This window comes from Oreochromis aureus, linkage group 7 (assembly GCF_013358895.1).
Source record: "Oreochromis aureus strain Israel breed Guangdong linkage group 7, ZZ_aureus, whole genome shotgun sequence".
NCBI lineage: Eukaryota > Metazoa > Chordata > Actinopteri > Cichliformes > Cichlidae > Oreochromis > Oreochromis aureus.
Window position 1 is genome coordinate 34,226,108 of NC_052948.1, and position 15,129 is coordinate 34,241,236.

General features: G+C 39.3%; 1 protein-coding gene across 1 annotated transcript in view; it reads right to left on the minus strand.

The window, feature by feature from the left end:
- Positions 1-252: 252 nt before the first annotated feature.
- Positions 253-15,129, minus strand: part of LOC116324894 (atrial natriuretic peptide receptor 2) — an 86,374-nt gene continuing 71,497 nt past the window's right edge. Inside the window, exons 16-22 of the mRNA XM_031745668.2 lie at positions 13,394-13,540; positions 12,583-12,706; positions 8,809-8,877; positions 8,390-8,564; positions 5,507-5,605; positions 2,651-2,742; positions 253-797 (exon numbers count right to left, since the gene is read on the minus strand). Of these exons, the coding sequence (XP_031601528.1) occupies positions 735-797; positions 2,651-2,742; positions 5,507-5,605; positions 8,390-8,564; positions 8,809-8,877; positions 12,583-12,706; positions 13,394-13,540 (769 nt within the window). The 3' untranslated portion in view covers positions 253-734. The remainder of the gene's footprint in view (positions 798-2,650; positions 2,743-5,506; positions 5,606-8,389; positions 8,565-8,808; positions 8,878-12,582; positions 12,707-13,393; positions 13,541-15,129) is intronic.

Below are 15,129 nucleotides of genomic sequence, written 5' to 3' on the forward strand. Positions count from 1 at the left end.
CTGCACTTAATTTTTTTTAAAAGATGCAATGTTTTAGAGGGACACTCGATATTTTGGGAACAGTAGAAGGTCACCTATGAATTGCTCCTGAGTTGAAAGTGGGTGTTTGTCAGGAAGATGTTGTGTAATGCTGAAAATAAAGGGCTCTTTTCTCACATTACACCCTTTGTGAAAGCAAATATCAGTAACACCACAAAAGAAATCCAATAATGTAAAAATAGTCCCTGATCCATAAAGAAAAAAAAGTGTGTTTTACTGAGTTTATTGAACAAAATATTTTACAGTATCTTGGATATACATATATACATATTATCTCATACTGTGTAACACGGCTGAACCTCCTGCAGTGACATCGATTGCAGCACCGTGCCTCCACACTTCAATGGAAATAGGAATACATCATTGACTTTCAAACACATTATACAAATTTTAATATAGAAAGCACAAAAAATAAGAATTTATCAGTGAAAAGTACCCACTCTCAGGACAGAAATTCTTCATACAAAAACAACTTTACAGTTTTAATCTCTCTCTTTTTTTGCAGTTTCAGTATGCAGGTAATAAATATACCTGGAATTCCCTCTTTGTTGTTGTTGTAGGGTGTCATTCACCTTTCCTCTGCAGGGAAATCACCATTAAAGACTTATTCTAGAACAAATAAAAGAAGTGGCTCGGCCACTGGAGCTTCTGCTGGCGTCTCCACCACTGCTGCTCTCACATTATCAGCAGGCCTCTCAGATAACATACACATCAGTCTTCTCCCCAAGAAGCCAGTACGTTCTCATTTTGCCTTTGCCCTGGAAAAACACAGAAATCAATAGGTTCATCAATGGAGATGAAGAGTGGATGGGTTGGTATCCTCTGCTGACCTTTGCTTAAAAGTGACACTATAAAGCTTTTAAGTCGCCCTTTACTCACATATGACACTATAAATTATATATTCTGACTATGAATAAATGTGAAAGGATGTTTAATCCTAAATGGTTTATCTCTCAAAATTATTAAACCACTTTTGATTGCTGCTTTTACCTTCAAGTGTTCAAGTTAGCCTTACTACGAGGTAACCAGTTCATCTACATTTTATTAGGTACACGTAGGTAGTAATGGGTTGGAACACCTTTTGCACTCAGAGCTGCTTTAATTCTTCATGTCATAGATTCAACAACGACCTGGAAACATTCCTCAGAGATTTTCATCTATTCTCCATCAACTGCTGCAACCATCAAGCAGTTGCTGCAGTTTTTGCCAGCTGCGCATCCAGGATACAAAACCTGTTCTACCTCATCCCAAAGGCAGAAGAGATCTGTTGACTGTGAAGGCCATTTGAGTACAGTGAGCTTATTGTGATGTTCAAAAAAACAGTTGGAGATGATTTGAGCTTTGGCATGGCACGTTACCCTGACAGAAGCAGCCATCATAAGATGGGTACGCTCTGTTCATAAATATAAGGACATGGTCAGCAACATTACTCAGGCAGGCTGCGGTGTTTAAAAAAGGCTCAGTTGGTACTAAGGGGCCCAAGTGTGCCAAGAAAGTATCCCCCACACCATTACACCACCATCAGCAGCCTGAACTGTTGATAAAAGACAGGATGGATCCATGCTTTTATGTCATGTATGCCAAATTCTGACCCAACCACCTAAATGTAGCAGCAAAATCGAGACTCATCAGACCAGGCAATATTTTCGAATCTACTGTCGTCCCAATTTCTGTGAATGCTAGCCTCAGTTTCCTTAGCATATAGGAGTGGCATCTGGTGTGGTCTTCTGCTGCTGTAGCCCATCTACCCTAAAGTTCGATGTCATGTGCATTCAGAGATGGTCTTCTGCATACCCTGGTTGTAACAAGTGGTTATTTGAGTTACAGTTGCCTTCTTATCAGCTCGAAGCAGTCTGGAAATTCTCATCTGACATCAATAAGGCATCTTCACCTGGAGAACTGCTGCTCACTGAATATTTTCTCTTTTTAAGGCCAATCTCTGCAAACCTTAGAGATGGTTCTGTGAGAATGTCATAAGATCAGCAGTTTCTAAAATACCCACACCAACCCTTCTGGTACCACCAACCATGCCACGTTCAAACTCACTTAAATCACCATTTTTCTCTGATCCTCGGTTCAAGCTTTAGCATCTTGTATTCGCCATGTCTACATACTTAAATGCGTTGAGTTGCTGCCATGTGACTCCAGAAAATCATGATGACATTTGAACATTTAACAATACGAGTCATAGATAAAAGAAATGATATGAATATTATAAACACAAATACGCTGTTGAAAAAAGTATTCTAGTTGCTAATAAAACAGTTTTGTTGCTCGAGGGTTAAAAACACATGGAATCTGCTGTGTTTCATTTATTTACCTAAGAACTTGTCACATTTAAAGATATTGATCTCTCCTCCTCGGGATGTTAAAATCAATCCCAGCATCCTCATTAATAGTTACAGCCTTGAGTTTACAGGCTGACATATTAATCAGTTAATTAAACCAATAATCCTCGGGCTGATCTATAATGAAAATCATTTGTTGTAGGTTTATCAGTGACGTATCATGCATTGCTCTTCATTTATTTTTATTAACATTCACAATACATATGAACTCACTTTGAAGGCAAATGGTTTAACTTGGTTTCATTCAGATGACGGGTTCCTACCTTCATTTCTACGTCTCCTCGTAATTGGAGATCAAAGTAACCAAACTCATCGAGCACTTCTTTGGTGGCCGAGGACACGTGGATCTTTAAGGCTGGAAGAGACATCAAACACAGCGTGAATGACAAATAACAGCTCACATATCTGCTTTCATCTCCAACCTCAAGATAACAGCTCACAGGAAAACTGTGGAGATGAGCCAATGCATCAAAATGCTAACAGTGATGAAAATCTGTATTGTTTTGTCCTAATAATGCACACAGTGCAGGGATGTGAGATGCGATTCTTGCCCATGAAGCTTCATGCAGCACTGTTAATCGCTGGCTAAGGGCCCTTAGCTGTAAGTGCCATCAATTATTTAGCAGAGGAGGCACAAAACAGGAAGGACCTCAGCAGTTAATCGATACATCTGAAGATTCACTCGCAAAATATCCAGTCGTAGATTCATAACACTGTACTGCTGTCACTGCCAGTTAAGAAAAGAAATGTCAGCACGAACAGCATCAGACGCAGCAGGTCACCATGGCTTATAATTAGCTCACAAATCTGATTTTTTCCTCAGGAGTGCTTCCATCAAAACTCATTAAGAAATGAGTCAGAGACAGAGATGAACAGGTCCTGTGTACGGTGATAAAGGGTCTATTATTTACTGCTGTTAATTCTGGTAGTCTGGTTCTTGTTTGTTCAATGGGATATGTCCAAAATGTCAACCTTAGTGTTGTTTCTCTATTTGCCAGCCTACAGCTACAGCTAAAGCATACATGTTTAATTAATAAAAAAAATCAGTGCATAATTTAATTTTGGATTTTCTCTAAAGTAATTAAAGATGTATGCTGTACAATCATTCCACCCTGGAAAAAGAACAGTTCAAAGAAATCATTACAAGCCCAAAATCATTATGAAATTCATGCGCATGATGGTTATAAGTAAATGTTTGATTATAACTGTGTCTCACATGGTGATATGACCCTTTACAGTTTACCCAAAAGGCATGTTTTGAAGTTTGGGGAGAGTCCTCTATCTCAGAAAAAAAAACTATTCTAAAGGGGTGAGGTGGGAAGCACTGACTACTTTTTCATTACTTATAATTTAAACATCAACGGGCCCAGGATAGATCCTTGTGGGATCCCTGTGGATTTTGCAATCTGACAAATTGAGATCTATTTCGAAATATACGGTTATATCAGTTTAAGCATTAAAAAACATAAGCTAGATGTGGAAAAAAATAAAGTGAATACAAAGCCGCCAAATTTCAACCCACTACTATATACTAGGAAGGTCTATAACTTGGAAAACGTTAAAGTTATTTTACTTTTAAAAAATCAGCCTATTCTGAAGTTATATACTTCATCATATACTTATAAAAGTTCTCATTTCAGTTTCCCATTAAAAAAGCTTTTCAAATATTCAACTAAACCAAATGCAGTACCAAGTTTGGGATTTTCTATATGTACAGATGGGTGGCAAATTACAGGGAAAGCCAACCGTAAGAGTCAAAGACAAAAACAACTGGATCGCAATAATTCATCCTTAAGAGACTAATGTTGCGTTCAGACCAAACACAAAGCAAAGTTTTTCTGCAGCTTAGTTCATTTTAAGAATTTATGCAATTTTTCCCTGGCTGATGTCAACAGAAGCAAACCTCTGTTTGTGTAAATATTTCAATTTTAAATTTGCCTCACACTACAGTGTGGATTTGCCCGACACATCCGACAATCCCAAAACTTTATCTGCTTTGTTAAGCCTGGTGTGATTTCCAAAAGCCAAGAAGCACATCAAGCTAGATGTTGGCCAGTTTGTTCCTGCATTTATTTTGTGTTTCTTATTCTGTTCTTTTTCTTCTATCCAATAGTAGCTTATTTTTTTCCTGCCATCATACTGTAGCATGTTTGCACTGGTCGTCTTGGTTTTCAGTTACTTCTAGTCTTGTTTTTGCTCATCTTTTGTCTTTCTACTGTCTCTGTGGCCACGTTTAGTATTAGTAATATACCAAAACTTTCGTCTTTTTGTTATTTCCTATTTTAATTTGAAGATAAGCTTTCTTTTATTTCCTGTTTCTGTTTCCCTCCTTTGTGAATGTCCGCCCCACCTTCATTGTTTTTACTTGTGTTTAGTCTTGTGTTTCACGTGTTTATGGCATCTTTTTAAATTCAAGGGTACTTTTAATTAAATTGATAACATGGCTTGATGCTTTCTTCACACACCAACAAACAGGTAAAGAAAGTTTGCTCATCTACAATGAGTTGTTGCTATGGTTAATGTATTCCAGCTGTCTGCCACACCTCTACATTAAAGGTAAAAGGATATGCATCTGTGTCTTGCTCCTCTCTTCTCTGTCCTCATGATCCATTTAAGACATCCTTCATCCCGGAGTACTGAGATTAACTTACACAGGCACAGGGAGAAGGACGGAGGAGATGAGGAGGCACAGATTAGAGAAATGGGGAAGAAGCCTTTAGTCCTGTCTCCGGTTTTCTTTTTGTCAGAGAGTCGCCTTTCCTCCCTGCTAGCCTCCTGTTTTTAGCTTCTGTCTTCCGTGCTTTCATGTTTCCCAGTTTTTGTTTTCTCCTTTTGTTGTTTACTGTTGGACTTTGGCTTATCGGCTTTGTTTCTGTTTGAGTTTTTCTTTATGGACCTTATCACCAGCAGTGCACAGTGTTTAAAAGAAGTGAAAAGTTAATTAAATACAGAGCAGCTGCAATACAAGAATAAGAATAAGCTGCAAGTCCTTTTTAACTTCAACACTGAAAAGATTTGTACGAAGCGTGTTCCTCCTTCTGTTGAAAACCCAGATTTATGTAATGACGCCGGCTTTACATCCAACAGACAGCAGAGAGGAAAAACCCAGTGACACTCACCCTCTCCATTCGACTCCATCCGGGATGCCGTGTTGACAGTATCTCCAAACAAACAGTATCTGGGCATTTTCAGCCCCACCACGCCGGCACACACCGGGCCTGTAAAACAAACACTAAATATAGTCAGATTTTACCAAGGAAAAACAATCATCATACCTGAGGAGCTGGGAAGCTCTGTCATTACCACACCTCAGGGGAAATGTTAAATATGAAGACAGAGGTGTGAGTGAAAGGAAACTGCTCTAAATTACAGTGACGACGCTGAGTGCCAGCCTATGCATGCTGGATCGTTTCAGCTGCTGAACTAGAACATAAACAGTGCCTCTATGAGCTGACGCAGTCTAAATACTGTGCAAGAAGCTTCTTATAAGTTACGTCAAATTAAAAAGAACAAAACAAGGGGGGCTCTTGTGCTCATTTCCAGCTCCTAATTTCTACTCTTGGACTCTGACATTTTAGACATTCATCTTCTGTCTGAAATAAGACATTTTAGCTCCTCTCCTTTTAAGCCAACTTTCTTCATCAGCCACTTCGGAGCACAGAGTTCCTGAGATGACCATATTAGCAGTGTCCTTTTTCATTGACATCATACGGAGCTAAGAGTAGAAAAAATACTCTAAACAAAGCATTTAGAGCTGTTCAGCTCACAGAATCTATTTGTAAATATTTCATTGTCATGTTTAAGATGAGCCTCCACCACTCTGGCAATGCATATATGACAGAAAATGAGTAAAAGAATAACGTCCCCCCCCTTTAAACTCCATCTGTTTGGGTATTCGAAGAATGGAATTTACAAAGGCTCTGGATACTGTCAGCTAATCTCATGCCCTGGATAACACATGTTCCTTTTATAGTCCAAAACCTATTAATTTATTTTTTATGTTTTTGCCAGGATACACATGAAGAATCACTCAACAGTTATTAAAAAGCATTTAAGTGGGGGCGTTCAGAAATCAGAACCCGGAGACTTAAAGAGACACACGAGGCTGACTAATTTTATTGCATGAGAAGCAGTTACAATAATTCAGCCTTTCTACAAGCGCCTCGCTCATCTAGTTTTAGAGGAGTGAGTGTGTGGAGACAGAGAAATGTGCCTTGCTTAGTTCCCAATAATGTCTGAACAAGCTGTCATAATTGCAAGATTCAGGTAGCCTGATTCAGCTTTTTGAAGCTTTGATTTGTTCAAAAAGGTCGGGGTTGTGCTTGTTACCGGGGAGCTTCCCATCTGGGGCCAATTAACTTTCGATAGACTCAAAGAGCATTTAATAATGAGATTGTAATCTTCTGCCACGGTGGGAAAAGTAGCCACATCAATGGAATAACAGCAACAGAAAAACGGTCTCAAAAAAGCGGGCGAGCATGGAAGAAATCAATGCAACTGTACCTAGCGCTTGTTTTTATTCAGTTGTCCCATATGTGATCTGATCGGGTATTGTCGACTTATTTAACCTTTCAAGGCAAACATTTTAGGGTTTCCGATAATCACTCTGATCATCGATGACCCTCAAAGTGATCGTTAACTATTTGCTGGTTTCCTATCCATGGATTTAATCTTATTATAATTGAACTATCATTTATTATTAGCTTAGCATTAAATTTAATCTGCCAGTCTGTAGTTTCATGTTGGTGTCTACTGACTGTGATTGCCCGTTCAGTACCATTGTTTCCTCCTACGCCTTTCTTCTGCCACCAGTTGAATCGACTGGGAGAGAATGGATCATCTCAACCACCAGCAGGTGTTTTGTAGCAGTGAAACTGACAAGCAGTGCAGACACACCAGCACAAGTACAAAATGCTGGCACTGGTGGTGGTCACTTGCATGGCCTATATCACCGAAGTCATTTTATATCATAGGCCACATAAAACCCTGGACTAAAGAGACTCCCCTTTCTGTCAGCCTAAGGAAGTTTAACTACGTATTAGCTACCTATTATAAAAAAACAAGTTTCTAGATCTTTGGAAAATGTGAAGGAGAACATGCATTCTGGACTTTTAACTATATTTTCATAAATTTTACAGCTTGTCCTGTTGATGAAGGCCTCAACCATAGGTTTCCATACTAGACAGAGAAGTTCATGTTTTTTTTATTAGCTACAGTAGAAATTTAAGTTTTCATTTAAATTAAATAAATAAATAAAATATAATTTTTTGTGAATTAAAAAAACCTTTCTGTTTTATAATTAAAGGACAGTATGGGCAATGAGAACCTTTAATTTAACACATTTATTTCTTTAAATTTAAGCCCAAAGAGTCATGCTGTAACATTTCTTCCATTAAGCAGAGCAGCATTTCTTCATATAGTATCACAATATCATATAGTAAAACTGAGACGTGCTGTTGATATTGCACTTCTTTATATTGAGATATCGCAGGGATTAAATTCGCAGCTAAACGGATTTGCACGGATGGCCCTGATGTAAAATGAATTTGACTTCCCACTCTTAAATTGCAGGAAAAACATAGAAGAAACAGTAATTGCTGGCACAAATAATACTTTGATACCCCTGTGACCTCCCTGCTGCTGATAGTATTGGATATTGACTGGATATTGACTATACAGAAGCTCTCCCAACTCTAATATCGAGGATAAGGCTTCCTGTTCCATCTAGCTAACGGTCTCTGTTTAGAAAAGTACATCTAATTAAAGCAAAACTATTGCGATGACTGTTGATGGCATTTCATTGCAGATGCAGTCACTCATTTGCTCTTCATATGTTTTATGTGTACCTGCATGTCACTAAATCTTGCTGCAAATGCAAACCTTGAAGCTTCTGATACTAAAACTGGACCAAAACATGTTTTTGTGGTAAAGTAAACAAGAAAACTGGAACCCTGCAGGTTTTACATTTTCCACTGGCCACCACCTTGTGAGTTAAGACTCACCTGTGTGTATGCCTATCCTGAGTCTCAGCTGGTCGTTGGGTCTGTGTCGGATCTTGAACGTTTTGACCTGCTCTAACAGGGCCAGCGACATCCCGGCGATCTCTCTGGCGTGGAGTTTGCCGTTCCGCACCGGCAGCCCAGACACCACCATGTAGGCGTCGCCGATGGTCTCAACCTGAGGGACCAATCACAAGAAGATAAGTTTTAACCTTCAAGTAAATAAGTCAACTAATTATTTCTATGAGCTGCTGTGATGTTTTTACTTTTAACATTATCTGCTTTGATTTTTGCCTATCAAAGTTGGCTGAAAGGGAGATAAAACTGCTTATTTCAGACAGAGGATGAAGGGAGGGGCTACACACATGTCCTTCTTATGCAAAGCTACTATAGTAGACTCCTCACTGATTATCCCGACGTACCTTGTATACATCAAAGTTGTCGATGATTGCATCAAAACACGTGTACAGATCGTTGAGCAGCGTGACAACCTGTAGAGAGAGAAGTTTTCATGATTATGTGTTTTCAGTGCAGCAAGAAAAGATAAGAGGTGGAAGTTTTTAGCTCATATCCTGTTTCTCAACCCAAAGCATTATGAGTTAATGAAAAATGTAGAAGTGCACGCTGTAAATCCAGCACTGGGCGCCCTGTTTTCTTTTGTTGAAAGGCTGACAGACTGGGAGACGAGCGCGTCTGTAAAAACCTCAGAGCCGCTCGCATTATTTCTGTCCCTGGATGATTTCCAGGCTTTGAGGCTTACTGAAAAACACAAATACGAGACGATAAATCAAATCCGCAGATGGAATATTACAAACGCACAATCTGTCTTAAATTTAGGAAATTGAATTGGCTCATAATAGTCGAAATGTAGCGGTAATGTCACCGGCTGGCTGTTTATTCAGAGGCCATTATTATTATTTGTGCTTCATATTAGATGTTCGGTTTTTTATTCCTTTTTTTTTACAGCTGCTTTCTGAACCTAAAAATAAAAACCCATTTGAAGCAGGGACATTTGGTCCTGAGTGAACTGTGATGAACCAGGATATAATTTCCAACCTATTTGTTGTCAAGTTCTTGAGTTTTATAAGTATTACGTTTTGCTTGGGAAGTGGCCTGGAAGTATCTGCGTGGCAGCTGGATTAGGAGCTCGTTGAATTCTCTAAATATTAAGAAAAGGTGCTTCAGTGCTTTGTTTATCACCTCCTTTAGCAAAGGATGCATTAAACCACCCTTTATGAAAGGAAAGCTCATGCAGTTGCATAATTCAAAGACACATGAAATTAAATGACCAGTATAACCGACATCATGTAAATTACGGCTGTATTTTCCATCTTATGGTAAAACCTGATAATATGAAAATGTGCTCTCTATATAAAAACATCTTTTATACAGATTTTCTATTTGAATATTTTTTTTAAATTACATCTTATAAAGCTCCGGGTCATGGGAGCAGCAGTCTAATGGTGAATTTATGTCACAGCGCTTGTGTCCACTGTGTAGGTCTACACAGGGAGATTTGAAAACGTGCTTATGTGCAGTTTCCAAAAATCAGCAACACATAGCTCGACATTGGATGAGTGTAGGTCAGATGCTAATTGGCTGATAAGCTAAAGAGAACTGAGAAGGGAGCGACAGTGGAAGTTACCATGAAGAGAAGAAATCTCAAAGATTTTTAAAAAAGCACCTCGAGAAGCACAAATGTATGGAGGGCCACGAGTGTCAAAGTGAATTAAACTAATACATCAATAAATAGTAAATAAAATGTCTAATTAAATGATTAAAATTGGAAATTTATTAAACGTTTTAAATCAAATGAGTTTATAGTTATTTATACATGTAATTATTATTCCCAATTTTAATTAATTCAGGACATTTAATTTATTATTTAATTATGCATTAGTTTAATTCACTTTGGCACTTGTGGCCCTCCATACAATGATGATGATCTGCAGTGACAACAACAACAACAACAACAGCAGCACAATTAAGAATCGCCCAGAGATAGCCCAGAGACTACAAACAAGCAGTCTCTGGGCTACTCTTGCTCATGCTGTTTGACCTTTAGCCAGCTGTGGAGAAGACAGAAGTTACAACATCTAAAAAGACCTTCCTTGTAGTAAAGTGAAGCTGAGTGTTACAGAAACCATGATGCCAATACCTGACTGCATACCGACTTTGCTGTCGTCGTGGAAGTACAAGCGCAATGTGTGAAATATTGTGGAAAAACCTGAAAACACCCTTTGATTTATGTGTATACATGTCACTGAGTGTGCTAGTGGAGCATCAGAAACAAAACAATGACCCGTTCATCACAGCGTTGCTCTTTGCTGAGCTGCTGGTCAAAGCTCTGATAATTACAACTTTTACACTAGGAGTGAAATATTTCTTTTAACATAGTACTCCCGGGTTAATTACTGCTTTGTTTTGTCTGGAAATGTGTTTGTACTCTACTATTGTACCCATATGTAATTAATTTTATTTCATATTTTACTGTTGAGAAGCACTTTGGTGTACCTCTGGTCTTTAAATGTACTATATAAATAAAGTATTGATTACATGATTTAAATTACTGCTTATCTGTGGCATTTACACTGTAGGAAAAAAAAAAACAGCTGCCACTTAAACACCAGATTAATGATTTCTGTGGCCCAACACATATATCTGTAATCCACACACCTTTCAGCTGCATACAGTATATTTATACCATATATAGCTTCATTATAGAGAAAATCTTGTGGTAGGCAAGACAGCTGACTCCTTCATTTTACTGCAGAATCCGCACTGGCTGACTCTGGATGCAGGTGACATCCATCACATGTCCAAAAAAAGCACTTTGGGTGAATGATGATCCTCAGGAATAATCTACAGCATTCTGAAAATGGCTGTTTGGGTGCACAGAGAGCCGCTATAATTACAGGTCAAGACGAGGTGAAGAGTTTGATTGACAGGGGGATTTTGGCATTGTGTGTGTATGACCTGACAGGATTGGCTCCAGAGCTTATCCAGGGCTGGGGAAAGAAAAAAGTTCCTTCACCTCCGAAGTACATTTTTTCATTAGAAGGAATATAGATGTAATATCTGAAACTACTTCTTCTTTAACCCATGTTGTCTCCTAAGCAATGTATTTTTTCTTTATATAGAAATTAGGTGTTTGTAAGCAGTTCTAAATATTTATTGTGTAACAGGGAACAGTTTTCCTGTGGGTGTCAAGCAAAAGCCGAAGGGAATGTGTATCTGCAGTTCCTCTAGTGGCCACTTGGGGCTGGCTCCCCCCAAAAATTGAATTCCCATAGAGTCTCGTGTTGAAATGCCCAACTTTACTATTGCTTAGCGAGTAGTTGCAGCGTGTTTGCAGGAACGTCGGCATCTTTCATGCAAACTACATACGACCACGGCAGTCTACTATTGACCAAAGCAATCACAGGAATGTTTTTCCATTCTGGACCTTATAAATATACATCTTCCCCAACTGGTAACCACTTTCCAACTAGTTGGGGAATACTCATTTTTTCCTAGTGACTGGTGGTTGCCAGTAGGTTGCCAAGCAGTCTCTAGCATGACGCTAACACAGCAGGGGTAAATCCATCATCTACGAGATCCTGTAAAGGGGATGCGGCCACAATTAAAACATCTGTGCTTTCTCTGCTTTCCCTGTGAAAAGTCAAGATGTCTGCTTTGGAAAAAGGTCTACAAGTCCTTTTTTATTCTTTCTTTTTTAGCTTTGTCAAATAGCATAACCTTTTCCTCTGCACACTGGAAGAGAAACACATTTCTGTTTTTTCTCAGGGTGATTCCAGTTCATCTTAGAGTGTGAGATTGTCCATTAGCAGCAGAGACATATCTTCCAGATGAAGTCTAGAAACCACTTTGGTATTTAAGTGAGAGGGAAATATGTGGTGGCATAACGTGACTCAACTCTGAGTCAACGTACTCTACCATCTAACAACTGTACTATTTTCAGTTGCGGCCTATGTGTGGGAACACACACTATGAGACACACTGTAGATGGAGACCCGGTGAGCACTTTTCATGCATGAGTAGAGAAGGGAGAATTCACTGCAACTGCGATCACGACCACTGATTTCTTAAAAGCTTTAAGATTAGCTTGAAATTCAGAAAAAGGAGAAGTTGACACTTAAATGCTGTCTGAAGCAGACAAAACTGAGGTTTGCGATGAGGCATTGATCGGCGCGTACCTGTAGCGGCGTGCTCTCTGCAGACATGGATGTGAAGCCCACGATGTCGCTGAAGTAAATCGTGACGCTGTCGAATGCCTCTGCCTGCACAGTCTCCCCTCTTTTCAGCTGTTCTGCTACAGAGCTGCATAAACAATGACAGAGAGAAAGAGAAAGCAAGAATCAGAAAGGCAAAAACAAGATGTATATATTTTAATTATGTTAAGTGTTTGAATTAAAATATAATCAAAGATATGTTTCTTTGAATCACAATTACATCAATGCCCCGGAGGCTCAATTATAACCAGATGTCAGTTTTTCTTTGCTAATTCTGCTGACGCTAATTTCCTGTTAATCGAATGGTACCAAAGGCAAAAAAGAAAAAAAAACACAGTTTACTCAATTGACACGTATGGTGAGAAATGAAATGTGTCCTTCCTCTCAGGCCTTTCTCTGACTGTCTGGCTTTGATGGAGGGGAGGCAAGAAAAAGCAGATAAGTGGGTGAGAAAGATGGGATTTGTTCCTGTGGTGTTATCCAAATGCCTAAACTCGCTATCACGTCTGATCTGCCGGCTCACTTTAATGAGCGGTTCGCCTGTCAGTTCTCTGTGTTCCCTTTCATCTACAGTGAGATGGCACCGCGGGGAAATGTGTATTCGTTAATAAAATGCAGCACTGGGAGGAATTCGGAGTCTTTAATTAATACAGGGATTTAACACAAATGACAAAGTGTCATTGAGACACCCAATTTGCTGTGTTCGAGTTCACTGGGAGTTTTAAGCTTTTGGCTGTGAGGACAAAAATGTGAACGCTGTTTTTTTCTTTCTTACTGTGGTAAAATTTGATAGAGGAGGTTTTCAGCTTTCCGTTTCTCCTCAAGGTAGGCCTGTGTTCGCTCCTCCACCAGGTTCTCCAGGTTGTTGGCATACTGCTCCATCCTGGACAGCAGGTTGTTCAGAATACTGGTGCTGCCCTCTCTGTTGAGCACACAAACAAACACACATAACATGAACATAGCATTTAATATAGGGCCATCCATTTACTTCCCAATGCTCGTCTGGGTTTGAGTAAGCAGTCCCTCGCCCCTTGTTACCGCTGCAATCATGGCCCTTCACATTTATTTTATAATTATAGAAATCATGTATTGTATAATGTGTGTTTTTTTTTTCTTTTTTCTCTTGAGATTTTTACATTCATATGCTTACGCAAACGCGCGCACACACACACACACACACACACACACACACACACACACACACACACACACACACACACACACACACACACACACACACACACACACACACACACACGCGCGCGCACCTACACACAAGCATGCTGGTACACGCATTTACTCCGACGGAGCAAGAAGGTGAGTCAGCCACACCATCATGGCGGCTAAAAGCATCAATGTCTGGCATCCTGCCACATGTCTTCTGGGTCAAGGATCCTACACACACCCACATGTTTAAGTTTAAAGTACAAAACATCAGAGGGAGACATGAAAGACTGATGAGTATCAATGCACTGAATGCAATCACACAGGCCAAGCACTGTTTACTGCAGTGCGCATCACAGACATCCATATTTTTCCCACCATTCATCCAAAACTAACAGTAATGCTGGAAGCTGAGAAGAGCCTGGATGGCGAAGAGACAATTCAGTTTGGTTTTTAATTTTTTTTTTTTTTTTTGATGAATGTATCAAATGTTTGGCACGAGCAGGGAGCAAAATTAAATTTCACTTTAGTAAGAAGACGTCTGTTTCCATCTGCAGTCATTTACATTTGATGGCGTAGTAGAGTCTTTTCTGGCAAGTTCCGCTCAATCGCATGGAAACCCCAAGATCCTGAGTTCTTGTGACATTATCAAGTTTTAGTTCCTGTTTTGATTTTAGTGTTCCCTTCTTAGTTTGGTAGAAGCTTTTCTTTTTGTATCACCTGCACCTTAACTTCCTGCCTTTGTCTTCACAATCATTCCGGGACTCCATCACAGGCCACTTAACTCTTTCTGGTATGCACTACTTCTGAAGCTCCATAAAGTGCCCGTGCTCCACACACCACATGTTTGTCTTTAATCTTTTTTCATTTATTTTGTTATTTTATATCATTAGCGGAAACAGAGTTGGTGGAATATCATTACAGCATTAGAAAACTCATTTTCTCTATTTTTTTCCTTTGGTTGTCTAAATTCCACCCACAGTGACCCCACAGACTGAGAACCACTGGGTTTGTTTGTTTTATAGGTTAACTTTATAGCTTAACTTCTTTTTTTTTTAACAAAGCCCTCGGTTATTAAGGTATCTGCCATCTGGTAGTCTAGCCTTGATGAGCTCTGTGCAGCAGCTACAGGTGCTCCCTAAAAACCTTGCTGGTAATGATAAAACAATTAGCCTGCATCTTTTATACAAAAGATGAGAGATGTCTCTGCTTCCTGCTTGTGATTTTTTTTATTCCCTTTTTCAGACCTCCACCTTTCCTTTGACTGTCCAGTGACGCTGGGGAATTGTCTTCCATTTCGTGCAGATAAGCAGTTACATACTACGTGCCTTACTGAGATAGAGAGAG